The 25,969-nt window shown below is 52.0% G+C and overlaps 1 protein-coding gene across 1 annotated transcript in view; it reads left to right on the top strand.

The window, feature by feature from the left end:
* LOC115082688 (unconventional myosin-XVIIIa-like) overlaps positions 1-23,729 on the top strand; it is a gene marked incomplete at its 3' end in the record, with an annotated part of 54,169 nt that extends 30,440 nt beyond the window's left edge. Inside the window, exons 16-25 of the mRNA XM_029586882.1 lie at positions 8,080-8,091; positions 9,013-9,186; positions 9,374-9,464; positions 13,893-14,085; positions 15,311-15,397; positions 17,907-18,048; positions 18,145-18,304; positions 21,510-21,696; positions 21,920-22,157; positions 23,620-23,729. Coding sequence (XP_029442742.1) covers positions 8,080-8,091; positions 9,013-9,186; positions 9,374-9,464; positions 13,893-14,085; positions 15,311-15,397; positions 17,907-18,048; positions 18,145-18,304; positions 21,510-21,696; positions 21,920-22,157; positions 23,620-23,729 — 1,394 coding nt within the window. The remainder of the gene's footprint in view (positions 1-8,079; positions 8,092-9,012; positions 9,187-9,373; positions 9,465-13,892; positions 14,086-15,310; positions 15,398-17,906; positions 18,049-18,144; positions 18,305-21,509; positions 21,697-21,919; positions 22,158-23,619) is intronic.
* Between the last annotated feature and the right edge of the window lie 2,240 nt (positions 23,730-25,969).

Genomic DNA, 25,969 nt, shown 5'->3' with positions numbered 1-25,969 from the left:
GGCTATATCTGAAGTCCCTGCTAGGGGTATCACTGGCTATATCTGAAGTCCCTGCTAGGGGTATCACTGGCTATATCTGAAGTCCCTGCTAGGGGATTCACTGGCTATATCTGAAGTCCCTGCTAGGGGATTCACTGGCTATATCTCAATTCCCTGCTAGGGGTTTCACTGGCTATATCTGAAGTCCCTGCTAGGGGTTTCACTGGCTATATCTGAAGTCCCTGCTAGGGGTTTCACTGGCTATATCTCAAGTTCCTGCTAGGGGATTCACTGGCTATATCTCAATTCCCTGCTAGGGGTTTCACTGGCTATATCTGAAGTCCCTGCTAGGGGTTTCACTGGCTATATCTGAAGTTCCTGCTAGGGGTTTCACTGGCTATATCTGAAGTCCCTGCTAGGGGTTTCACTGGCTATATCTGAAGTCCCTGCTAGGGGTTTCACTGGCTATATCTGAAGTCCCTGCTAGGGGTTTCACTGGCTATATCTGAAGTCCCTGCTAGGGGTTTCACTGGCTATATCTGAAGTCCCTGCTAGGGGATTCACTGGCTATATCTGAAGTCCCTGCTAGGGGATTCACTGGCTATATCTCAATTCCCTGCTAGGGGTTTCACTGGCTATATCTGAAGTTCCTGCTAGGGGTTTCACTGGCTATATCACATGTCCCTGCTAGGGGTTTCACTGGCTATATCTGAAGTCCCTGCTAGGGGATTCACTGGCTATATCTGAAGTCCCTGCTAGGGGATTCACTGGCTATATCTGAAGTCCCTGCTAGGGGATTCACTGGCTATATCACATGTCCCTGCTAGGGGATTCACTGGCTATATCTGAAGTCCCTGCTAGGGGATTCACTGGCTATATCACATGTCCCTGCTAGGGGATTCACTGGCTATATCTGAAGTCCCTGCTAGGGGATTCACTGGCTATATCTCAATTCCCTGCTAGGGGTTTCACTGGCTATATCTGAAGTCCCTGCTAGGGGATTCACTGGCTATATCTCAATTCCCTGCTAGGGGTTTCACTGGCTATATCTGAAGTTCCTGCTAGGGGTTTCACTGGCTATATCTGAAGTCCCTGCTAGGGGATTCACTGGCTATATCTGAAGTTCCTGCTAGGGGTTTCACTGGCTATATCTGAAGTCCCTGCTAGGGGATTCACTGGCTATATCTGAAGTCCCTGCTAGGGGTTTCACTGGCTATATCTGAAGTCCCTGCTAGGGGTTTCACTGGCTATATCTGAAGTCCCTGCTAGGGGATTCACTGGCTATATCTGAAGTCCCTGCTAGGGGATTCACTGGCTATATCTGAAGTTCCTGCTAGGGGTTTCACTGGCTATATCTGAAGTCCCTGCTAGGGGATTCACTGGCTATATCTCAATTCCCTGCTAGGGGTTTCACTGGCTATATCTGAAGTCCCTGCTAGGGGATTCACTGGCTATATCTCAATTCCCTGCTAGGGGTTTCACTGGCTATATCTGAAGTTCCTGCTAGGGGTTTCACTGGCTATATCTGAAGTCCCTGCTAGGGGATTCACTGGCTATATCTGAAGTCCCTGCTAGGGGATTCACTGGCTATATCTGAAGTCCCTGCTAGGGGATTCACTGGCTATATCTCAATTCCCTGCTAGGGGTTTCACTGGCTATATCTGAAGTCCCTGCTAGGGGTTTCACTGGCTATATCTGAAGTCCCTGCTAGGGGTTTCACTGGCTATATCTCAATTCCCTGCTAGGGGTTTCACTGGCTATATCTGAAGTCCCTGCTAGGGGTTTCACTGGCTATATCACATGTCCCTGCTAGGGGTTTCACTGGCTATATCTGAAGTCCCTGCTAGGGGTTTCACTGGCTATATCTGAAGTCCCTGCTAGGGGATTCACTGGCTATATCACATGTCCCTGCTAGGGGTTTCACTGGCTATATCTGAAGTCCCTGCTAGGGGTTTCACTGGCTATATCACATGTCCCTGCTAGGGGTTTCACTGGCTATATCTGAAGTCCCTGCTAGGGGATTCACTGGTTATATCTGAAGTCCCTGCTAGGGGTTTCACTGGCTATATCTGAAGTCCCTGCTAGGGGATTCACTGGCTATATCTGAAGTCCCTGCTAGGGGTTTCACTGGCTATATCTGAAGTCCCTGCTAGGGGTTTCACTGGCTATATCTGAAGTCCCTGCTAGGGGTATCACTGGCTATATCTGAAGTCCCTGCTAGGGGATTCACTGGCTATATCTGAAGTCCCTGCTAGGGGTATCACTGGCTATATCTGAAGTCCCTGCTAGGGGTTTCACTGGCTATATCTGAAGTCCCTGCTAGGGGATTCACTGGCTATATCTGAAGTCCCTGCTAGGGGTATCACTGGTTATATCTGAAGTCCCTGCTAGGGGATTCACTGGCTATATCTGAAGTCCCTGCTAGGGGTATCACTGGCTATATCTGAAGTCCCTGCTAGGGGATTCACTGGCTATATCTGAAGTCCCTGCTAGGGGTATCACTGGCTATATCTGAAGTCCCTGCTAGGGGTTTCACTGGCTATATCTGAAGTCCCTGCTAGGGGATTCACTGGCTATATCTGAAGTCCCTGCTAGGGGTATCACTGGCTATATCTGAAGTCCCTGCTAGGGGTTTCACTGGCTATATCTGAAGTCCCTGCTAGGGGTATCACTGGCTATATCTGAAGTCCCTGCTAGGGGATTCACTGGCTATATCTGAAGTCCCTGCTAGGGGATTCACTGGCTATATCTCATGTCCCTGCTAGGGGATTCACTGGCTATATCTGAAGTCCCTGCTAGGGGTATCACTGGCTATATCTGAAGTCCCTGCTAGGGGTATCACTGGCTATATCTGAAGTCCCTGCTAGGGGTATCACTGGCTATATCTGAAGTCCCTGCTAGGGGTTTCACTGGCTATATCTGAAGTCCCTGCTAGGGGATTCACTGGCTATATCTGAAGTCCCTGCTAGGGGATTCACTGGCTATATCTCATGTCCCTGCTAGGGGATTCACTGGCTATATCTGAAGTCCCTGCTAGGGGTATCACTGGCTATATCTGAAGTCCCTGCTAGGGGTATCACTGGCTATATCTGAAGTCCCTGCTAGGGGTATCACTGGCTATATCTGAAGTCCCTGCTAGGGGTTTCACTGGCTATATCTGAAGTCCCTGCTAGGGGATTCACTGGCTATATCTGAAGTCCCTGCTAGGGGTATCACTGGTTATATCTGAAGTCCCTGCTAGGGGATTCACTGGCTATATCTGAAGTCCCTGCTAGGGGTTTCACTGGCTATATCTGAAGTCCCTGCTAGGGGTATCACTGGTTATATCTGAAGTCCCTGCTAGGGGATTCACTGGCTATATCTGAAGTCCCTGCGAGGGGTTTCACTGGCTATATCTGAAGTCCCTGCTAGGGGTTTCACTGGCTGTATCTGAAGTCCCTGCTAGGGGTATCACTGGCTATATCTGAAGTCCCTGCTAGGGGATTCACTGGCTATATCTGAAGTCCCTGCTAGGGGTTTCACTGGCTATATCTGAAGTCCCTGCTAGGGGTTTCACTGGCTATATCTGAAGTCCCTGCTAGGGGTTTCACTGGCTATATCTCATGTCCCTGCTAGGGGATTCACTGGCTATATCTGAAGTCCCTGCTAGGGGTATCACTGGCTATATCTGAAGTCCCTGCTAGGGGATTCACTGGCTGTATCTGAAGTCCCTGCTAGGAATGGTGTTTCATCAGCCTTTGTTCCTGCTGGTATCCCAGTGCTGCTGTGCACTGGGAAGACTGGGCTACTCTAACCAATTGATTTTCTGACAGAGGGGTTTGCATTCAGAAGTGGGCAATGTCTTTCATTTATTCCTTGGTTTTATTATCCCTAAATGTTATTTACTGTGTGAAGTTATGTCATTATTCAGACCAGTATATACATCCTGTTCTACCCTTCACCTTCCCATATAACTACAGTAACTTGCCTTCTCCAGAAGTATGGTAGCACAAACACACACACACACACACAGGCTTTCTTTCATGTTGCACATCTGTTTTCATGTGTGTTGTGTGTGTCTCTGCCCCTTCTCTGAACATCTGCAAGTTAAAGTTTTTCTCTTTCCTTTGGGACATGCTCACAGAGTGTAACTTTTCCTGCCTTCATCTGTTTCCTTACTGGTAGGGGCCTGGTCAGAGGAGAGACTCTTTCCACGTTGTGGTCTCTTGGCCACTCCCCGTGCTGTGGTCATGCCTGCTCTGTGGAATCTTCACTGACCACAAACATTGTCCGGTGGTCTGCACACTCTCCCGGTCATCCCTTCCTCAGTGGTAGTGTGTGTAAAAATGTGTGTGTGTGTCTGCGTGGTAATGAGGAGGAGGACAATTGATCTGAGGATGAGGTGAGCCAGGTGGAAGCTCACTCTTTAGGCAGCTTGGCACCAGCTCAGACAGAGAGAAACGCAATCCGCTAACGCTCATCTTGCAGTGCTCTAGAGCAGATAGATGCAGTGGATTCATTTTTTTGTATTCTTCTCTTTTATGGCTCCCTGTCTCTTCCTCGGCACAAGTTCAACCACTTAACATGCCCTGATCTCATGTCTATCTGCATGGTGTGCTCTGACCCCGGGATCTCTTAACATGGCATGCCCTGTGTCTCTCCGGGTGGCATAGGGGTGCTCTGTGCCCCTTGTCTCCCTGCATGTTTTGCTGCATGGTAAGCTCTGCCCTCCCCTATAGAAACATAATAGCTGTAAAGGAGCATAGGTCCTACCTAGTCTGCTCCATCCACACCAGCTGCTCAGCTCTACAATTTCTATCTCCCTTACAGGCTGATTCAGTAAAGTCCGCGGGAGAGCGGACAAACGCCTGCTCTCCCGGCACGCGCACCTGCCACTCGCCGGTGCGCGCGATTCAGTATTTAAATTGGGTGGTGCGGTAGAAACGGGCAAAAGGAGGCGCTAGGGACACTAGCTAAAGGAACACAGCATGGATTTACCCAAGGGAAATCTTACCTAACAAATCTGCTTCATTTTTTTGAAGGGGTTAATAAACATGTGGATAAAGGTGAACTGGTAGATGTAGTGAATTTGGATTTTCAGAAGGCGTTTGACAAAGTTCCTCATGAGAGGCTTCTAAGAAAACTAAAAAGTCACGGGATAGGAGGCGATGTCCTTTCGTGGATTACAAACTGGCTAAAAGACAGGAAACAGAGAAGTAGGATTAAATGGTCAATTTTCTCAGTGGAAAAGGGTAAACAGTGGAGTGCCTCAGGGATCTGTACTTGGACCGGTGCTTTTCAATATATTTATAAATGATCTGGAAAAAATACTACAAATGAGGTAATCAAATTTCAGATAATACAAAATTATTTGGAGTTGTTAAATCACAAGTAGATTGTGATATTGCAGGAGGACTTTGCAAGACTGGAAATTTGAGCATCCAAATGGCAGATGAAATTTAATGAGGACAAGTGCAAGATGTTGCATAGAAGGAAAAATAACCCATGCAGAAATTACACAATGTTAGGTTCCATATTAGGAGCTACCACCCAGGAAAAAGATCTAGGCATCATAGTGGATAATACACTGAAATAGTCAGCTCAGTGTGCTGCAGCAGACAAAAAAAGCAAACAGAATGTTAGGAATTATTAGGAAGGGAATAGTCAATAAAATGGAAAAAGTCGAAATGCCTCTGTATTGATCCATGGTGAGACCACACCTTGAGTACTGTGTACAATTCTGGTCACCTCATCTCAAAAAAGATATAGTTGTGATGGAGAAGGTTCAGAGAAGGGCGACCAAAATGATAAAGGGGAATCAACAGCTCCCCTATGAGGAAAGGCTGAAGAGATTAGGGCTGTTCAATGTGGAGAAGAGACGGCTGAGGGGGGTTATGATAGAGGTCTTTAAGATCATGAGAGGTCTAGAACGGGTAGATGTGAATCGGTTATTTACACTTATGGATAATAGAAGGGATAGGGGGCACTCCATGAAGTTAGCATGTGACACATTTAAAACTAATCGGAGAAAATTCTTTTTCACTCAACGCACAATTAAACTCTGGAATTTGTTGCCAGAGGATGTGGTTAGTGCAGTTAGTGTAGCTGGGTTTAAAAAGGTTTGGATAAGTTCTTGGAGGATAAGTCCATTAACTGCTATTAAGTTGACTTAGAAAATAGGCACTGCTTTTACTGGCATCAGTAGCATGGGATCTTCTTAGTGTTTGGGTACTTGCCAGGTACTTGTAGCCTGGATTGGCCACTGTTGGAAACAGGATGCTGGGCTTGATGGACCCTCAGTCTGACTCGTATGGCAAGTCCTATGCTTTAGAACAAAGACCACTGATCATTTTAGTTCCCACCCTCTGGACTGACTCCACCCTATTTATATCCTTTTGAGGGTGCGATCTCCAGAATTGTACACAGTATTCCCAGTGAGGTCTCGCCAGGGACCTATACAGGGGCAATATCACCTCCCTCTTTCTGCTGACCATTCCTCTCCCTATGCAGCCAAGCATCTTTCTGGCTTTTTCCATCGCTTTATCCACCTGTTTGGCCACCTTAAGTTCATCAGATATGATCACCCCCAGATCCCGCTCTTCCTTTGTGCTTAGAAGAATTTTATCTCCTAAGCTGTAACTCTCCTTTGAGGGGTTTTGGTAGCCCAGGTGCATGACTCTGCATTCTTTAGCATTAAATCTTAGTTGCAGACTTTAGACCATTCCTCAAGCGTTGCTAGATCCCTCTTTATATTTTCTCATGTGATGCTGTTTGGTGTGTCTTTCTGCAGGGACAGTCTTGACTCCATGCCTCGCCCTGTGGCATGCCCTGTCCCTTGTGTCTCTCCCTGTGTGGCATGTCCCATCCTCTGTGCCTCTCCCTGTGGTGTGTCCTGTCCCCCTCTCCGTGTCATGTCCTGTCCCTTGTGTCCCTCCCTGTGTGGCATGTCCCATCCTCTGTGCCTCTCCCTGTGGTGTGTCCTGTCCCCCTCTCTGTGCATGTCCTGTCCCTTGTGTCCCTCCCTGTGTGGCATGTCCCATCCTCTGTGCCTCTCCCTGTGGTGTGTCCTGTCCCCCTCTCTGTGCATGTCCTGTCCCTTGTGTCCCTCCCTGTGTGGCATGTCCCATCCTCTGTGCCTCTCCCTGTGGTGTGTCCTGTCCCCCTCTCTGTGGCATGTCCTGTCCCTTGTGTCCCTCCCTGTGTGGCATGTCCCATCCTCTGTGCCTATCCCTGTGGTGTGTCCTGTCCCTCTGTCTCCCTCCCTATGGCATGTCCTGTCCCCTGTGTCCTTCCCTGCATGGCATGTCTTATCCTCTGTGCCTCTCCCAATGGCAGGTCCTGTCACCTCTCTCTCTCTCCCCGTGGTGAGCCTTGTTGTCAGAGTCTCTCCCTGAGATGTGTCCCTTCTCCCTATGTCTTTCCCTGTATAGCATGACGTGGTGTTTCTTGTCCTCTGTGTTTCTCCCTAGTGGCATGTCCCATCCTCTGTGCCTCTCCCTGTGGTGTGTCCTGTCCCTCTGTCTCTCTCCATGGTGTGTCCTGTCCCTTGTGTCTCTCCCTGCGTGGCATGTCTTATCCTCTGTGCCTCTCCCCATGGTGGGTCCTGTCACCTGTCTCTCTCCCCATGGTGAGCCTTGTTGTCTGTGTCTCTCCCTGAGATGTGGCCCTTCTCCCTGTGTCTCTCCCAATGGTGGGTCCTGTCACCTGTCTCTCTCCCCATGGTGAGCCTTGTTGTCTGTGTCTCTCCCTGAGACGTGGCCCTTCTCCCTATGTCTCTCCCCATGGTGGGTCCTGTCACCTGTCTCTCTCCTTGTTGCCTGTGTCTATGCCTGAGACGTGGCCCTTCTCCCTATGTCTCTTCCCGTGGTGGGTCCTGTCACCTGTCTCTCTCCTTGTTGCCTGTGTCTATGCCTGAGACGTGCCCCCGTCTCTCCCCAAGGCGTGATGTGACGTGTCCTGTCCTCCATTTCTTTCTCTCCTTGTCTCTGGGGATATTTGCACAACTTTCGGCCTTTTGGCTGCTTTTCTGCACACTTGCTCGGCAGTGACCCGATAACCTGTTTTATTGTCTAACACGCTCTTTTTCTTTGCATGTTGCATGGCGCTCCGTTGCAATTGCAGAAGCTGATGAAGGTAAAATCCGTCGTTTTGTGTGCTGCCAGCGTTTTTTCATGTGGGTGGGGGTCTCGGAGGCTTTGCCTTCCAGTTTGCTTTGGTTATTGTTCTGTTCGGGTTTACATTTGGTATTAGCCTGCTGTCGTCCTGGTCTACGCGGGTCAGGTTTGTGTTGCCCCTGGGCTGCGAGCAGAGCCTCGTTCCTTCTCTGCTGGTGGAAGCCTGCATGGCATAGAGGGAGGCGGGGGGGGGGAGTGTGACATTGGCGCCTACCTTCAGGTTTGAAAGTCTCTGCAGACATTGTAAGTGGCACCAGCAACCTCCCACGCCTTCAGGGGCGCCCGAGCTCTCATGGGTGCCGGGCTTGGCTGTCTCATGTGATGTGCTCCCTCCCTCCCGGCCGTAGCTTGGCTGTGCACCCGGAGTTTCCTTTCTGTTGTATTAAATGTCACCATCATCGTCCTAGCACTAGTAGCCGGCGTTGGGCTTCCTAATATTGAACCTTCTGCATTCCCCTCCCGTTCCTCAGGGGAAGGCATTTTCTAGGAGATGGTGGTGAGTGTCCCGTGAGCTTGCGTGAAAATAATTTTCCCGGTGGTGCCTGGAACGAGCACGGCTCTTCCGTCACTGCCAGCGCTGGGCCTGCCGCATTCACGGCAGAGACGTTGTCTCTGCATCGGATGCTTCCGACCACCCCCCCCCCCCCTTCAGCTCCTTAGACATTTCGCTGACATGCGAGTTTGCTGTGGACCCTTGGCCGCTGGCCGCTGACGGGGGTAAGTTCCCCTGCGGCTGGAGTTTGCTGGGACTCTGGCGGGGTTCCCGCCGCTTCCCAGCGCTGCGGGAGTCTCCTAGCCCGTGCACGGGGAGTCTGCTCCTTTATTGAAGGGCGTCACATGAATGCGCGTGTGACCCCCCTGTGTCTTTCCTCCCCTGAAGCTGGCAGAAAGCAGTTTGCCCGCCATGAGTGGGCTCAGAAGGCAGCCTATCTCTTAGGATGTACACTGGAGGAGCTTTCTTCAGCCATCTACAAGCAGCAACCCAAGGGCACCATACAGAAGTCTACATCCTTTCGCCATGGGCCTGAAGATGGCGGCTCCAGTGATGGCTCAGGTACCTTCCTCGGGAGATGTGTGTGTGTCTCTGTTCTCTGGAACAAAGCAGGAGTCTGTGCGCTGCTAAGTAATATATCAGTGTTACGTCCCCTCTCCTCACCCCTGGGGTCCGAGTGCAGCTGTAGGACTTCTCCTCTCCTCCTCTCTCTGCCCCGTTCTCTGAACAGATTTTGTTCCCGACACAGGGCCCAAGATGAGTGCGCTGGACTGTTTGGAGGGGCTGGCCTCAGGCCTGTACTCGGAGCTCTTCACGCTGCTCATCTCGCTGATAAACAGGTACGGAGAGTGCGCGCCAGCAGTAGGAAGGCAGGAGCTGGGCTTGGCTCTTCCTAACGGTGAATCAATTACATTCCTCCAGATGCAGCAAGGAAAACCAAGCTTATGTAGCACCACAGTTAGAATGAAAAGACCATGCTAACTCTTCCAAAATTAAATATATTCAAGAGAGAGCCCTATGCTCTAGTTGAGTAGCTGATGACTTTGGACTATGTAGAGTTCAATATTCAGTACCTATCTGCCTAAGAAAGCTTCTCCAGCTAATTTAGCCAGGATATTCAGATGCACGCCTGGATAAGTTTTAAGTTAGCTGGAGAAGTTTTTATTCAACTAACTTTAGAGCTGCTTGATAGCAGGGCTAACTTATCTAACTTAGCCGAATAAATACGTGTGAATATTTAAACGCTGCCGCTTAACTGGAGAAGTCTCTAATTATCCAGCTAAGTGGCACGGAATATCAGCGTCCCAAAGTTTTAAGATGCAACCTTTTGGGATTCTGAAGGTCCTTTTCACAGATGTTGTCTGAGATGTGACATTGTCATTGGTCCATTGGTTCTCATTCCAGCGCAGGAATCTGGCCCTGGTAAAAGAGAGGTAGGTTGCCCATTTTTAGGATGCAGAAGCCTCTCATTCGTTGGCAGCTGGAGAGTGGGTTGTTGGGGTCCATTAACCTTTTGTCTCGGTTTGGGCGTTCGGTTTCTGAAGCTCCTTTAGGATGTCCCCTTGTGTTTCCTGTGCCAGGGAAGGGCTTGTGACTTTCTCCTGCTGTTCATGTAATACTAAGCTTAAATTCGCTGGGCCTCTTTTCTTCACTATGGGGTAGATTTTCAGAGCCCTGCTCGCCTAAATCCGCCCAAAACCGGGCGGATTTAGGCGAGCAGGGCCCTGCGCGCCGGGAAGCCTATTTTACATAGGCCTCCCGGCGCGCGCAGAGCCCCGGGACTCGCGTAAGTCCCGGGGTTCTCGGAGGGGGGCGTGTCGGGGGCGTGTCGGGGGGCGGGCCCGGTCGTCGCGGCGTTCCGGGGGCGTGTCGGCAGCGTTTTGGGGGCGGGTACGGGGCGTGGCTACGGCCCGGGGGGCGTGGCCGCGCCCTCCGTACCCGCCCCCAGGTCGCGGCCCGGCGCGTAGCAGGCCCGCTGGCGCGCGGGGATTTACGTCTCCCTCCGGGAGGTGTAAATCCCCCGACAAAGGTAAGGGGGGGGTGTAGACAGGGCCGGGTGGGTGGGTTAGGTAGGGGATGGGAGGGTAAGGTGAGGGGAGGGCAAAGGAAAGTTCCCTCCGAGGCCGCTCCGATTTCGGAGCGGCCTTGGAGGGAACGGGGGGAGGCAGCGCGGCTCGGCGCGCGCAGGCTATACAAAATCGATAGCCTTGCGCGCGCCGATCCAGGATTTTAGTGGATACGCGCGGCTCCGCGCGTATCTACTAAAATCCAGCGTACTTTTGCTTGAGTCTGATACGCAAGCAAAAGTAGGCTGATCGCGCTTCTTTTAAAATCTACCCCTATAAGTGTTATGCTTGTGCAAAACAGGCAGGAATAAGGAACTGTTATAAAGAATCCTTTCAACAGAGACCAGAGCAGAATTTGAGCTGTGTGATTTGTGCTGAAAGAAACTCAGTGCAGCCCCATGGAGGTGGGGCTTACTCCCCCTCCCCCCCCCATGGAGGTGGGGCTTACTCCCCCTCCCCCCCATGGAGGTGGGGCTTGCTCCCCCTCCCCCCCATGGAGGTGGGGCTTACTCCCCCCCCCCCCCATGGAGGTGGGGCTTACTCCCCCTCCCCCCCCATGGAGGTGGGGCTTACTCCCCCCCCCCCCCCCATGGAGGTGGGGCTTACTCCTCCTCCTCCCCCCTCCCTCATGGAAATGATTTTTGCTCTTCAATCCCTCCATGGTCTTCATATCACATGGTATAAGTAGGCATCATCCATATTGCACATGGTAATTTGTTGGGGTACCGGCCTGTGATTACATAGGATTAGTAGACAACACACATATTTGTAAAGTAGTCTGCATGGTCTCCATGTCACATGGTGTAAGTAGGCGGCATGGTCTCCAGATTGCTGTAACCCCTGGGCCAGGAAGTAGCACTCAGTTCTCAAAAAGGCCCTGATGATCTCAAGTAGGCAAACGGCATCAATAATCAAGCTGGAAGCTGATCTGTATGGTCCCATTGGGAAATGGGTAGATATGAATGCAGTTAGTGTAGATGGATTTAAAAAAGGTTTGGATAAGTTCTTGGAGGAGAAGTCCATTAACGGCTATTAATCAAGTTTACTTAGGGAATAGCCACTGCTATTAATTGCATCAGTGGCATGGGATCTTCTTGGTGTTTGGGTAATTGCCAGGTTCTTGTGGCCTGGTTTTGGCCTCTGTTGGAAACAGGATGCTGGGCTTGATGGACCCTTGGTCTGACCCAGCATGGCAATTTCTTATGTTCTTATGTTCTTATTTATTCCCTATAACCAATGAAATCTCAAATCCCTCACTCTTACTTCTTCCTCTGTGTAGAAAGTGTCAGGATGATAGCAGGTGCACTGAGCAGTTGCCAAGTCATCGTCTCTGTCCTCCCCAAGGGATGATGAGGTTCCAGTCCTGCTCCAGGACGTGGATGGTCCTAAGGAGCTTTCTAGGCGAAAATCACCTCTTCCTCCGCATGGTGCGGACTCTGAGTCCCTGGGGCCTAAGGCATTCAACAAAGCGCAAGCACAGGAAAATCTTACCCCAAATGAGAGGCAGGAAAGGTGGAAAATCTTCCTCCTCAGGTCTCCAAACCCACGGACCAAAAGAAAGGGGTGAGGCGCTCCGGGGCTGGAATTCAGCCGCTGGTTAAGTTAGACGGATGTAGCTATCTGGCTAACTCAGCAGGGATATTCAGCGGTACAGCAGTGCCACCGAATATTCCCGGCTATCGTAAAGATGGGCAAAGCCCCTGACTTATGAGGCTAAATTCTTGCCGTCTATGGATTTTAATACGGCTGAATAGCCACTTAGCTTTTCAGTTATCCTTCTAAATGGCTTTTGAATATCGATCTTTGTCGCCATTTCTTTACCCAGGTCTTAACCCACAGGACCCCCCCCCCCCCCGAGTCCTGTCCCACAAAAAAATAACCAAAAGCAGGGACAGCAAACTAACAAAATAACAACCAGAGGCAAGGAAATCCTGCCTTCTGAAATGATACTATAAGTCCACATCCTGAGATGGTGGCGGGGGTTTATAAACTGTCCGAGCAGGCCATCTGAATCTCCCACATGGGGGAGCCAAAACACAATTTCAGCAAACTACTCAGTTTCCCCTCCCAAAGAATTGGACTGGGTCTTCTGGTAAAGAATCCTTAAGGTTCTCTGTATTACTTAGGGCAAATAGGTGTGGTGGTCTCCATATCTCACGTGGTAAGCAGTCAGTGTGATGGTCTCCATATATCACATGTGGTAAGTAGACGGCGTGCTGCTCTCCATATCACACGTGGTAAGTAGACGGCGTGCCGCTCTCCATATCACGTGTGTAAGTAGACAGTGTGGTGGTCTCCATATCACATGTGGTAAGTAGACGGCGTGCCGCTCTCCATATCACACGTGGTAAGTAGACGGCGTGCCGCTCTCCATATCACACGTGGTAAGTAGACGGCGTGCCGCTCTCCATGTATCACAAGTGGTAAGTAGACGGCATGCCGCTCTCCATATAATCACACGTGATAAGTAAGTAGACAGTGGTAAGTAGACAGTGGTAAGTAGACAGTGTGGTGGTCTCCATATCACACGTGGTAAGTAGACGGCGTGCCGCTCTCCATATCACACGTGGTAAGTAGACGGCGTGCCGCTCTCCATATATCACACGGGGTAAGTAGACGGCGTGCCGCTCTCCATGTATCACAAGTGGTAAGTAGACGGCATGCCGCTCTCCATATATCACACGTGATAAGTAGACAGCGTGCCGCTCTCCATGTATCACACGTGGTAAGTAGATGGCGTGCCGCTCTCCATATATCACACGTGATAAGTAGACAGCGTGCCGCTCTCCATATCACACGTGGTAAGTAGATGGCGTGCCGCTCTCCATATAACACACGTGGTAAGTAGACTGCGTGCCGCTCTCCATATATCACACGTGGTAAGTAGATGGCATGCCGGTCTCCATATCACACGGGGTAAGTAGACAGCGTGGGTGGTCTCACTGTTATATGGGGTAAACAGATTGCAGGGTTACTCCACATAATATTGACTTTTGATGGTTTGTAAAATGCCGTTCCGCTGCCTCCCTGCACCAGTGTTGAAGCAGCGTTGGTGCTTTGGAAGTTCCAGGTAGCCTTGTAGCGCCAGCATTTATAAGTTTCTGAAGAATTCCAGCTTCCTGTTTGCATGAAAGGTACCGGATAAGTACCGGTTCTTATGGAATTCTTCTGGGTTTGTTTGGTTTTTTTTTGCTCTTGCAGAGCACTGAAGTCGAGTCAGCATTCTCTGTGCTCACTGATGATCGTGGATACCCCAGGCTTCCAGAACCCTAAGCTTGCTCACCAAGACAGAGGGGCCACCTTCGAGGAGCTGTGCCACAACTATGCTCAGGAGCGTCTCCAGACACTCTTCCATGAGAAAACGGTTGTTCAGGAGCTGGAGCGATACAAGGAGGTAATCCCCTCAGCAGCTCCTGGCATGACCTGAGCAATTGCTTGAGCTCAGGAGCATAGCCAGAGAAATCCTGCTAATACCCCCTTTTGCTGCCTGCAGTTCATCTTTAACTCTTACCTCCTCTTCTTTCATTTCATGGGCCTCAATGCCTCCATCCCTGCCTCCTGCCCACCCTTCTCCCTGCCTCGAGTTTCCTCATATTCTTTTGTCATCTCCCCACCCTCTTTCTGCCTAAACCCAGCTTCTCACGTCTCACGTAGGTGCCTGTGAATCTCTCATACGTGGTGAAGTAATGAGGTGGCATTGCCTCCGATTATGCAATTTCACGCTGTTTTAATAGCAGGGGTTTCCCTAAGAATGTTCAGCTCTTTCTAACCACAAACCTAAAAGTGTATGAAGACTCCTGGTTGGTGCTATCAGCTGAAATAAATATAAACAGATGTGGGGATTACTTGTCTCTCTGCAGCTTTATAAAGCACAAAGCAGAAGCAGCGACGCTGTGGGTAAAGAAAACCAAGGGGGGCAAACACCCAGTGTGGTATCGTGCTCGGCAGGGAGCTTTGCTTGCCTGTTCATGCACTCGCTCAAAAGCAATCAAAGACCCGTGCTCTCCGCACATGCAGCCTCGCTCATTCGCATTAATCTGATGCTGCGAGCTGCACGTGGCATGGCGTCCTAGATGTATGTAGCTGGGCATGGGTTGGCACTCTGTATGAAGCTGTGAGCTGACATGGGATGGCACACAGGGTGTATTTTGCTGTGAGCTGGGCATGGGAAGGCACACTGGGTGTAGCTAGATGTCAGCTGGGCATGGAATAGCTCCCTGGGTGTAGCTAGATGTCAGCTGGGCATGGGATGGCACACTGGGTGTAGCTAGATGTCAGCTGGGCATGGGATGGCACACTGGGTGTAGCTAGATGTCAGCTGGGCATGGGATGGCACACTGGGTGTAGCTAGATGTCAGCTGGGCATGGAATAGCTCCCTGGGTGTAGCTAGATGTCAGCTGGGCATGGGATGGCACACTGGGTGTAGCTAGATGTCAGCTGGGCATGGGATGGCACACTAGGCTTGCCATTTTTTTTGTAATCCCATTGTAGACAGAAGGAACGTACTCTCAGGGAAACCTCTGCAGCTGATGTACCCTTGAGATCTTCTTCCATTCTCTAACTTACAGTAACGCTGGTCTTAGTGCACAGGTACTAACTACTCATCTGTCCCCTTTAGGAAAATGTAGAGCTGGCATTAGATGAGACAGAAGCAGGTACTTCTGGCTCTGTAGCTGCTGTAGATCAAGCATCACACCAAGCGCTGGTAAGCATACAAGGGGCATCCTGTCAGATTCTCCTTTCTCGGTTAAATCATTTCTTCTTGTTACCGTTTTTGTGCAAATGAGAAATGTCCAGGTTCACTGGATTGCGTTGTCACATAAATGAGGAATAGCAGCGTGAGAAAAACGAGAGCAACAACCAGAGATACAGAAACTGCTGAGGATGGAGGGGGAGCAAACAGGGGCAATAAACAGAGAGATAGAAACTGCTGAAGATTGAAGGGGGCAAGCAGGGGCAATAAACAGAGAGATAGAAACTGCTGAGGATTGAAGGGGGCAAGCAGGGGCAATAAACAGAGAGATAGAAACTGCTGAGGATGGAGGGGGAGCAAACAGGGGCAATAAACAGAGAGATAGAAACTGCTGAGGATGGAAGGGGGCAAGCAGGGGCAATAAACAGAGAGATAGAAACTGCTGAGAATGGGGGGCAATAGCCTGAGAGAGAGAGAAATTGCTGAGTATGAGGGGGTGGAAAGCAGGGGTAATAATCTAAGAAACAAACTATCTAGCAGGCCGATGAAATATCATGCACTCACGCTGGTGCCCAGATTATCCTGCGGTCGGACGCACGTTTTGGACGCGCATCCATAACTCCTGATGCAATGAGGGGATCAACGCGTCCAAACCCGCACGCAGCTAATAGCGCTCATCACTTGTAAATGCCGTGTTGATGAGATTAATAGTTAGTACCCTCGATGTAAAAAAAAAACATAACCGTCTGCCCAGCACACGCATTTTAACCCTCAAAAATTAACGGCGGCAGCAGACCTGACGATGTCTTGAGGCGCCCCAAATCCCGAACAGAAAAGCAGAAAAATACTGCTTTTCTGTGGTTCCTCCGGTTTAATATCATCACGATATTAAGTCGGAGGAGCCACAGCAATCAGCAACATGAAAAAAATAAATAAAAAAGTCTTGAGGGCAGTCAGGTTAGGAAAACAGACTCTCAATTTACCAGCCTCCGTTTTCCTAACCTGTGGCTGTGTACGGACGAGGAAAACGGAGGCTGGTAAAATGGAGCGTCTGTTTCCCTAACCTGCACACAGCCACTTCTCCTTTGCCCCCCCGATGCCGAGGAGGCGCTAGGGACGCACGGTTTCCCCATGCGCCTCCCTTTTGAACGCCACGGCTCATCAGCCCCCTGCATCGCGCGCGCACCGGGAGAGGCGGATGGGCGCGCGTTAGGACAGCGGGCGCTCAGTCACGAGCGCTCGTTTTTGTGTGTTTGTTTTTTTCACACTCCGATATTGCATCGGCCTCTCGGGGCACGAGGAGCAAGCGAGGAGGCAATAAGCAGGAAGTGATGAGGAGAGAGGGAAGGGGGCAGTGCTTCGAGGAAACCATGGGGCTGTGTTGGGGAAAACTTTGCTGAGCCCCCTCCCCCCCTCTGTCATGTGACAGGCCAGGGCAGGAGCTCTGCGGTGCAGGGACTGCTACCTCCCGTTGGGACCCCATCCCGCTGCGCCTTCCGGTGGGGCTCTCCGCTTATCCAGGTCTCGTGCCCTGCACTGATCTGTTACTGCGATTTACGGAGCATTAGGAGAAAGGATGATCGTGCTGCTAGGGAGCATTAGCACCGCGGCCCGTTGCCCATAGGCAGCTTGGCTGATTTCTGCAGCTGTTGCCTGGGCCGTAGCCCGAAATAATGCAGAAACGCCTGCCCAGACTTGGGCCCGGTTCTCTTACACTTTAGGGAAACTTTAAGGAGGGCGTGAAGGGGAAATGGCCCTTTCCTCCGTATCTGCAGTTATTACACCCCCTCATTTCTTCCTTCTGTATTCTCTTTGGTTGCATTGTGACCCCCACACACACAATTTCACAGCCGATGCTGAGCGATCTGGTTGGCCCGACAGCGCCTGCTGTTTTAATGCTGAGAGCGAGGGCTAAGCGTGTGTATAGGTGCATGGCCTTTTCTCCCCCCCCCCATTTCGTTCTCCGTCTTCAGTCTCCCTCTCCCCGACGCCGGCCTGAAGGCCAGAGGGCGCCTCCTAGTGCACCACCTCCAGGACTGGCCCCCGGTGGGTGGGTTGGGGATCCTGAGAGGGAGAGGGGGGCCAGGCTCCCCGTGTGCGTGTCGCTGTAATTTCTGGCCGCCCGTGACTTTCAGGAATCGTTCTGTCTCCTTATTCCCACTTATAATTTCCCATTTATCGCCTACCCAGATAGAATTTTTAAGAGATCGAGCATTTAGACTAAAACCATTTTACTTGGCACTAATGTTGCTTCCCTCTCCGTGGTATTAAGTATTGATTCCTTTCCTGAAGTGTCTCTTAAAGCGGCGTGAGGATTCCTCCCAGCGTGGTGCGCTGGGAAGGATTTCTCTTCCGGAGAAATTCCCTCAGTAATCAGGTTTAGAGAAAGAAATGGCTGCTATGTTCTGGTCCTTGTGCTGAAAACCTGGGAGGGAGGGGCGTGGGGTCCCTTGACACTTCCCCTTCCTGGAGGCGTGCGGTGAAGGGATTATGTTCTGTGGCTATTGGTTGCTCGCTGCAGGTGCGCACGCTGACACGGACAGACGAACCCCGGGGCCTCCTCTGGCTGCTGGAAGAAGAGGCCTTACAACCCGACGGCAATGAAGACTCCCTACTTGAGCGACTTTTCACCTACTACGGACCTCAGGAAGGAGAAGAGCGAGGTAAGAAGAGAGACCAACCAACCCTATCCTATGGAAATCTGTCCTCTTCACCCCTAGCCTGTGCTGTATGTTCTGCTTGTTCTTTGCTGTCTACAGGTCAGAAACCACTCCTCAGGAGCAGTAAGGCTCGTCATTTCCTCCTTGGACACAGCTATGGAACCAACTGGGTGGAGTACGATGCTACGGGCTGGTTAAACTATGTCAAGCAGAACCCCGCCGTGCAGAATGCTGCTGTCCTCCTACAGGACTCGCAGAAGTAGGTAACATCAGGAGCTTTCTTAGTTGGTGGCAGTACTTTGGGGGGGGGGGGGGGGCGGCGTAATTTATCCCCATCTGGTGGCAGTACTCACAGGATATCATTCTTGCAGCAGTACTTGGGGATTATCAACTCCAGTTGGCAGCAGTACTCAAGGGGTATCCTCCCAGCAGTAGGAGGCAGCATTCCTAGCAGATTACAGTCCTAGCCAGCAGCAGAGCTCGGGGAGTATCATTCTGCTGCCAGTACTCAAGGGGTATCCTCCCAGCAGCAGATTACAGTCCTAGCCAGCAGCAAAGCTTGGGGAGTATCATTCTGCTGCCAGTACTCAAGGGGTATCCTCCCAGCAGCAGATTACAGTCCTAGCCAGCAGCAAAGCTTGGGGAGTATCATTATGCTGCCAGTACTCAAGGGGTATCCTCCCAGCAGCAGATTACAGTCCTAGCCAGCAGCAAAGCTTGGGGAGTATCATTATGCTGCCAGTACTCAAGGGGTATCCTCCCAGCAGCAGATTACAGTCCTAGCCAGCAGCAAAGCTTGGGGAGTATCATTATGCTGCCAGTACTCAAGGGGTATCCTCCCAGCAGCAGATTACAGTCCTAGCCAGCAGCAGAGCTTGGGGAGTATCATTCTGCTGCCAGTACTCAAGGGGTATCCTCCCAGCAGCAGATTACAGTCCTAGCCAGCAGCAGAGCTCGGGGAGTATCATTCTGCTGCCAGTACTCAAGGGGTATCCTCCCAGCAGCAGATTACAGTCCTAGCCAGCAGCAAAGCTCGGGGAGTATCATTCTGCTGCCAGTACTCAAGGGGTATCCTCCCAGCAGCAGATTACAGTCCTAGCCAGCAGCAGAGCTCGGGGAGTATCATTCTGCTGCCAGTACTCAAGGGGTATCCTCCCAGCTAGCAGCAGTAGTACTCAGGGGTGACTCTCCTGCAGTAGTAGTCTGGGATTATCATCCTCAGCTGGCAAGAGTATTCAGGGGGTATATAGTAACATAGTAATGATGGCAGAAAAGGACCAAAATGGCTCATCCAGTCTGCCCAGCAAGCTGCTTTTGGTAGTAACTGGCGCTCCGTTCCGGTTACCCCCATGTTTCTGTTAAGGGTAGTAACTGCCGCTCCATGCAGGTTACCCCAATGTTTCTGTTAAGGGTAGTAACTGCCGCTCCGTGCCTGTTACCCCCATGTTTCTGTTAAGGGTAGCAACTGCAGCTCCATGCAGGTTACCCCCATGTTTCTGTTAAGGGCAGTAACTGCCGCTCCGTGCAGGTTACCCCCATGTTTCTGTTAAGGGTAGTAATTGCCTCTCCGTGCAGGTTACCCCCATGTTACTGTTAAGGGTAGTAACTGCCGCTCCGTGCAGGTTACCCCCATGTTTCTGTTAAGGGTAGTAACTGCCGCTCTGTGCAGGTTATCCCCATGTTTCTGTTAAGGGCAGTAACTGTCTCTCCGTGCAGGTTACCCCCATGTTTCTGTTAAGGGCAGTAACTGTCTCTCCGTGCAGGTTATCCCCATGTTTCTGTTAAGGGTAGTAACTGCCGCTCCGTGCAGGTTAGCCCCATGTTTCTGTTAAGGGCAGTAACTGTCTCTCCGTGCAGGTTACCCCCATGTTTCTGTTAAGGGCAGTAACTGCCGCTCCGTGCAGGTTATCCCCATGTTTCTGTTAAGGGCAGTAACTGCCGCTCCGTGCAGGTTACCCCCATGTTTCTGTTAAGGGCAGTAACTGCCGCTCCGTGCAGGTTACCCCCATGTTTCTGTTAAGGGCAGTAACTGTCTCTCCGTGCAGGTTATCCCCATGTTTCTGTTAAGGGCAGTAACTGCCGCTCCGTGCAGGTTACCCCCATGTTTCTGTTAAGGGCAGTAACTGCCGCTCCGTGCAGGTTACCCCCATGTTTCTGTTAAGGGCAGTAACTGTCTCTCCGTGCAGGTTACCCCCATGTTTCTGTTAAGGGCAGTAACTGCCGCTCCGTGCAGGTTATCCCCATGTTTCTGTTAAGGGCAGTAACTGCCGCTCCGTGCAGGTTACCCCCATGTTTCTGTTAAGGGCAGTAACTGCCGCTCCGTGCAGGTTACCCCCATGTTTCTGTTAAGGGCAGTAACTGCCGCTCCGTGCAGGTTACCCCCATGTTTCTGTTAAGGGCAGTAACTGCCGCTCCGTGCAGGTTAGCCCCATGTTTCTGTTAAGGGCAGTAACTGCCGCTCCGTGCAGGTTATCCCCATGTTTCTGTTAAGGGTAGTAACTGTCTCTCCGTGCAGGTTACCCCCATGTTTCTGTTAAGGGCAGTAACTGCCGCTCCGTGCAGGTTACCCCCATGTTTCTGTTAAGGGCAGTAACTGCCGCTCCGTGCAGGTTACCCCCATGTTTCTGTTAAGGGCAGTAACTGCCGCTCCGTGCAGGTTATCCCCATGTTTCTGTTAAGGGCAGTAACTGCCGCTCCGTGCAGGTTACCCCCATGTTTCTGTTAAGGGTAGCAACTGCTGCTCTGTGTAGTTATTCCCGAATCTTATGATAACCTATAAAAAACAATTTACTGCTAGCAACATTTTTACTGGGTGATGAGCCTTCTTGAAAATTCAGACTGTGCTGACGTGTTTTGCTTATGGACTTGCCCGTAGGAGGAGTCCTGTGCATCTTTCCCTTACGCTTGCGCATCGGTACCCCAGGTCGTAAAAGTCGGGGCCTGTGTTGGTTGTCGCCTGATGCCAATTCCTCTTGGCACCCCTCCTCCCTCCGCTGCCATCCTACCATTCCTAGTTGGTGGCAGTACCCGCGGAGTATCGACCCTAAGCCAGTTCCACACATGTGACCTTGTCATGCCAGTGACGTGCCCTGAATCTCCGGAATCAGCATTCCCAGCCGGCAGCCGTGCTCGGTGGGTTTGCATTAATTTTCCCCACGCCAGGGATCCCTGTGTTCTGTTACCCTGATATTGTTACTCTGCAGGGATCAACCTTGTGTAATAACACAACAGAGCACGGGGCAGCTTCCTCCAGTGATCCAAGGATTGGTTGGCGGCTGAAAGTTTGAATGCCTCTTCCTTTCCAGCAGGCTGCCCTGCCTCACCCTCGGTGACTCTTAGTGACTGCTCTGTGTGTGGTGGCGGTGGTGGTGGTGGGGGTCTCATTTTTAGGTGGTGACTGCTGAGTTTGGTGGCTGGAGGTGGCCTCTGTATAGTGTGAGATACCCTCTGCTTCTGGCCCCCAGGAAGATCATCAGTAACCTGTTTCTGGGGCGAGCGGGTGCAACTACCGTGCTGTCCGGGTCCATCGCCGGTCTGGAGGGAGGCTCGCAGCTTGCTCTGCGCCGGGCCACCAGCATGAGGAAGACCTTCACCACAGGCGTAGCAGCTGTGAAAAAGAAATCTCTCTGCATTCAGATCAAACTGCAGGTGGTGAGTGTGAACTCTGCGGGGAGGGTGGCCCCGTCCCGTCCCGCACTGTGCTGGCATCAGAAACCGTGTCTGGGTGTGTGTGTGTGTGTGTGTGTGTGTGTGTCTGTGGGTATCTGCAGGCACGCATGGGGGGGGTTGGTGGGAAGCGAGGGTTAAGAGCACAGCCCCTATCTTTGATACGAGACCCTGGCACTGTATCTCCCCCCCCCCCCTCTGTCTTCAGGATGCGCTGATTGACACCATCAAGAAATCCAAAATCCACTTCGTTCACTGCTTCCTTCCAAAAGCCGAGGGCTGGACGGGCGAGCAGCGGCTGGTGCCTGCGCCGCGAGTGAGCAGCAGCGAACTGGACCTGCGCAGTGAGAGCCACGATGCCGAGCTCATGCAGCTGGATTTGCCATTACTGCGGGCGCAGCTGCGCGGCTCCCGGCTGCTGGACGCTCTCCGCATGCACCGGCAAGGTGGGTTTATATGGGGCGCCACCCCAGGGGAATTTGAGGCCAGAGATAGCTCTGAAGGCTGGTGGTACAGCTGGATTTAAAAATAAAATGGAGCCGGGTTTCTGGTTGGAGAAATCCAGGAGTAATTATTAGACAGATGCAGGGTCAGCACCTCTCACTTCTGGTTTGAGCAGCAGGGGAAGGGATCTGGCTGAGTCGGACCAGTGAGGCACTTCGGTACAGGGCCGGACATTATCCAGCCTGGCGGCAGCTTCGGGAGCCCTAACCTCTCCTGAGGAGTGGACCGTTCTGGCCAGAAGAGGGCGAGCTGGCAATTCTATCGGTGGCCTTTGCGGTGCCTTGATTGTGCCCTGGCCTGGATCAGTCGCCTGCGTCTGAGGCTGTGCTCGCTGCCACTTCCGGCTCTCAGCATAGGGCAGGGCTCAGTACAGCAGCGGCACCGAGCCAGGCTGGGGAAACTGCAAAACTGGACTCTCCTCCCTCCGGCAGCGGCAGGTTTGATTTTCTGGCTTCCCAGGTGCCAGGGGAGGAGCCAGATCTCTTGACAGGTTTCAGTCCCTTTGCAGGGATCATGGTGGGGGGGCCGGCAAGAAAGGCAGACTCTCCCAGGATATATTTAGGAAGGGACCGGCTTCCCTCCAGCAAACCAGGAAGAAGGACAGCGGTGTTTGTCCTCGGCGAGTGTTACTGTTCCCGTGTTTAAATAAGATCTTTCTCAATGCAAACATCTTGATTCAAAGCCGATGAGTTTGTTATTGCCTGCAATGAGATCCTCTGTCCTCACAACCAAAATCAATGAGGAGCTCAAACAAACGAATCAATGCAGCCCTGGGACGGGGAGAGCCTCCCGCTGCTGCCACCGTCTGTAGCACCAACAACCAAATCAGATCGATGGCCAGATCAGTTCAGTCGAGGAGCCAAAGCTTCACTGCTGATTAAATTACTCGCTTTACAAACCTAATGTTTCAGCTTCACCCGGCCAAGCACAGGGTAAAGTTTCCAGCTCTGCCTGCGTACCCTGCTCCAGCCCTGCAGCACACCCCCCCCCTCCCCCACTATTCCACCATCGAGGCCCCATATACAGCATCTCCTGGTGATAGAGTGCCCTCGCGCTGCCCTCTGGCAGCCCCTGCTACTCCCCCCCTCACCCTCTCCTGAGCAGTAGATAAGTATGGGAACAGGTGCATTTGTTCGCAGACAGGTTAGGGAAAGGAGGTCACTGAACTCCTTTCATCAGGGAAGTCTGCAGGCTCTGGGGGTTTGTTTTTTTTTAGCTCTTCCCTGCGCAGGGGAAGGACAGGGGGCTGGAATGGCTGAGGTAGGTCTGTCTCTTGTCCCCCTCAGGGTTATAGGGGGGACAGGCAGAGGCAGTGGAGGTTGGGGGGGGGGGGGGGGGGGGGTTGGCGTTTTGGGCGCATGCTGGTGATCTGGAGGGCCATGCCCTGTGCTCCCTGTTTCGCAGGCTATCCCGATCACATGGTGTTCTCCGAGTTCAGGCGGCGGTTTGACGTCCTGGCACCTCACCTGACGAAGAAGCACGGCCGCAATTACATTGTCACAGACGAGAGGCGGGTAAGTGTGGCCCTGCGCGCACAGGGCTGGTGAAGACGAGCAGGCGTTTAGAGTATTTCGGCCACCTCGTGGGGCTGGTGCTGGCTCTGCAGAGGCCGTTACCTTAAGCACCGGCGTTAGATGCGGCGCGGCGGTTGCGCTCTCCACCGTCCCCTGTGCCCCAAGTGCTGATGTGCAGAGGGCAAAACTTGCCGTAGCGTCGGGGCACCGTAGGCATGAGAGGGCCCTGATTGGGTTTCCTGCTTTAGTAAAGTTATTCCTGTGCTGGGTATTGCCACGACTGTCCTATCCGTGTGTGTGTCTCTCTGATAGGACAGGGTGAGTGTCTGCTCAGTGACTCCCTCCCAGTCCTATCCGTGTGTGTGCCTCTCTGATAGGACAGGGTGAGAGTCTGCTCGGTGACTCCCTCCCAGTCCTACCCGTGTGTGTGTCTCTCTGATAGGACAGGGTGAGTGTCTGCTCAGTGACTCCCTCCCAGTCCTATCCGTGTGTGTGTCTCTCTGATAGGACAGGGTGAGTGTCTGCTCGGTGACTCCCTCCCAGTCCTATCCGTGTGTGTGTCTCTCTGATAGGACAGGGTGAGTGTCTGCTCGGTGACTCCCTCCCAGTCCTATCCATGTGTGTGTGTCTCTCTGATAGGACAGGGTGAGTGTCTGCTCAGTGACTCCCTCCCAGTCCTATCCTTGTGTGTGTGTCTCTCTGATAGGACAGGGTGAGTGTCTGCTCAGTGACTCCCTCCCAGTCCTATCCGTGTGTGTGTGTCTCTCTGATAGGACAGGGTGAGTGTCTGCTCAGTGACTCCCTCCCAGTCCTATCCGTGTGTGTGTGTCTCTCTGATAGGACAGGGTGAGTGTTTGCTCAGTAACTTCCTCCCAGTCCTATCCGTGTGTGTGTGTCTAATAGGACAGGGTGAGTGTCTGCTTAGTGATTCCCTCCCAGTCCTATCCGTGTGTGTGTCTCTCTGATAGGACAGGGTGAGTGTCTGCTCAGTAACTCCCTCCCAGTCCTATCCGTGTGTGTGTGTGTGCGCCTCTCTAATAGGACAGGGTGAGTGTCTGCTCAGTGACTCCCTCCCAGTCCTATCCGTGTGTGTGTGTCTCTCTAATAGGACAGGGTGAGTGTCTGCTCAGTGACTCCCTCCCAGTCCTATCCGTGTGTGTGTGTCTCTCTGATAGGACAGGGTGAGTGTTTGCTCAGTAACTTCCTCCCAGTCCTATCCGTGTGTGTGTGTCTCTCTGATAGGACAGGGTGAGTGTCTGCTCAGTGACTCCCTCCCAGTCCTATCCGTGTGTGTGTGTCTCTCTGATAGGACAGGGTGAGTGTTTGCTCAGTAACTTCCTCCCAGTCCTATCCGTGTGTGTGTGTCTAATAGGACAGGGTGAGTGTCTGCTCAGTGATTCCCTCCCAGTCCTATCCGTGTGTGTGTCTCTCTGATAGGACAGGGTGAGTGTCTGCTCAGTAACTCCCTCCCAGTCCTATCCGTGTGTGTGTGTGTGCGCCTCTCTAATAGGACAGGGTGAGTGTCTGCTCAGTGACTCCCTCCCAGTCCTATCCGTGTGTGTGTCTCTCTGATAGGACAGGGTGAGTGTCTGCTCAGTGACTCCCTCCCAGTCCTATCCGTGTGTGTGTGTCTCTCTGATAGGACAGGGTGAGTGTCTGCTCGGTGACTCCCTCCCGGTCCTACCCGTGTGTGTGTCTCTCTCTGATACTGCGATGGTGAGATGAGGCTGTGCTATGATGGTGGTGCTGTGACTGATACATAGGAGGTGAGGGCATAGTGATGCTTTGTATTGCTGTCAGGAGAGCTGATCCCTACTCCTCATGTAATATTCACAGGGTCTGTGCTTCTTGCTTTGTTCCTCCCTGCCCCTCTGACTCGCATTGGCAGTTACTGTATCTGGTTATGTCCTGCTCCTCTCTCTTCACCCATTATTGTATCTCTGCTTATTGTCCTTTCTTTTCCTCTCTTACCCCTCTTTCTCTCCTCAGCAGTTCCTGTATCTGGTTATTGCCCCTGATTTTCCCCTCTTGCCCCACTCTCCCCCCTCCCCTCAGCAGTTCTTGTATCTGGTTATTGCCCTTGCTTTTCCTCTCTTGCCCTTCTCTCCCCCTCCCCTCACCAGTTCTTGTATCTGGATATTGCCCCTGATTTCCCCTCTTGCCCCTCTCTCCCCCTCCCCTCAGCAGTTCTTGTATCTGGTTATTGCCCCTGCTTTTCCCCTCTTGCCCCTCTCTCCCCC

This window comes from Rhinatrema bivittatum, unplaced genomic scaffold (genome assembly GCF_901001135.1).
Source record: "Rhinatrema bivittatum unplaced genomic scaffold, aRhiBiv1.1, whole genome shotgun sequence".
NCBI lineage: Eukaryota > Metazoa > Chordata > Amphibia > Gymnophiona > Rhinatrematidae > Rhinatrema > Rhinatrema bivittatum.
Note: the sequence above shows the minus strand (reverse complement) of the source record. Positions and strands in the feature narration are given on the sequence as shown.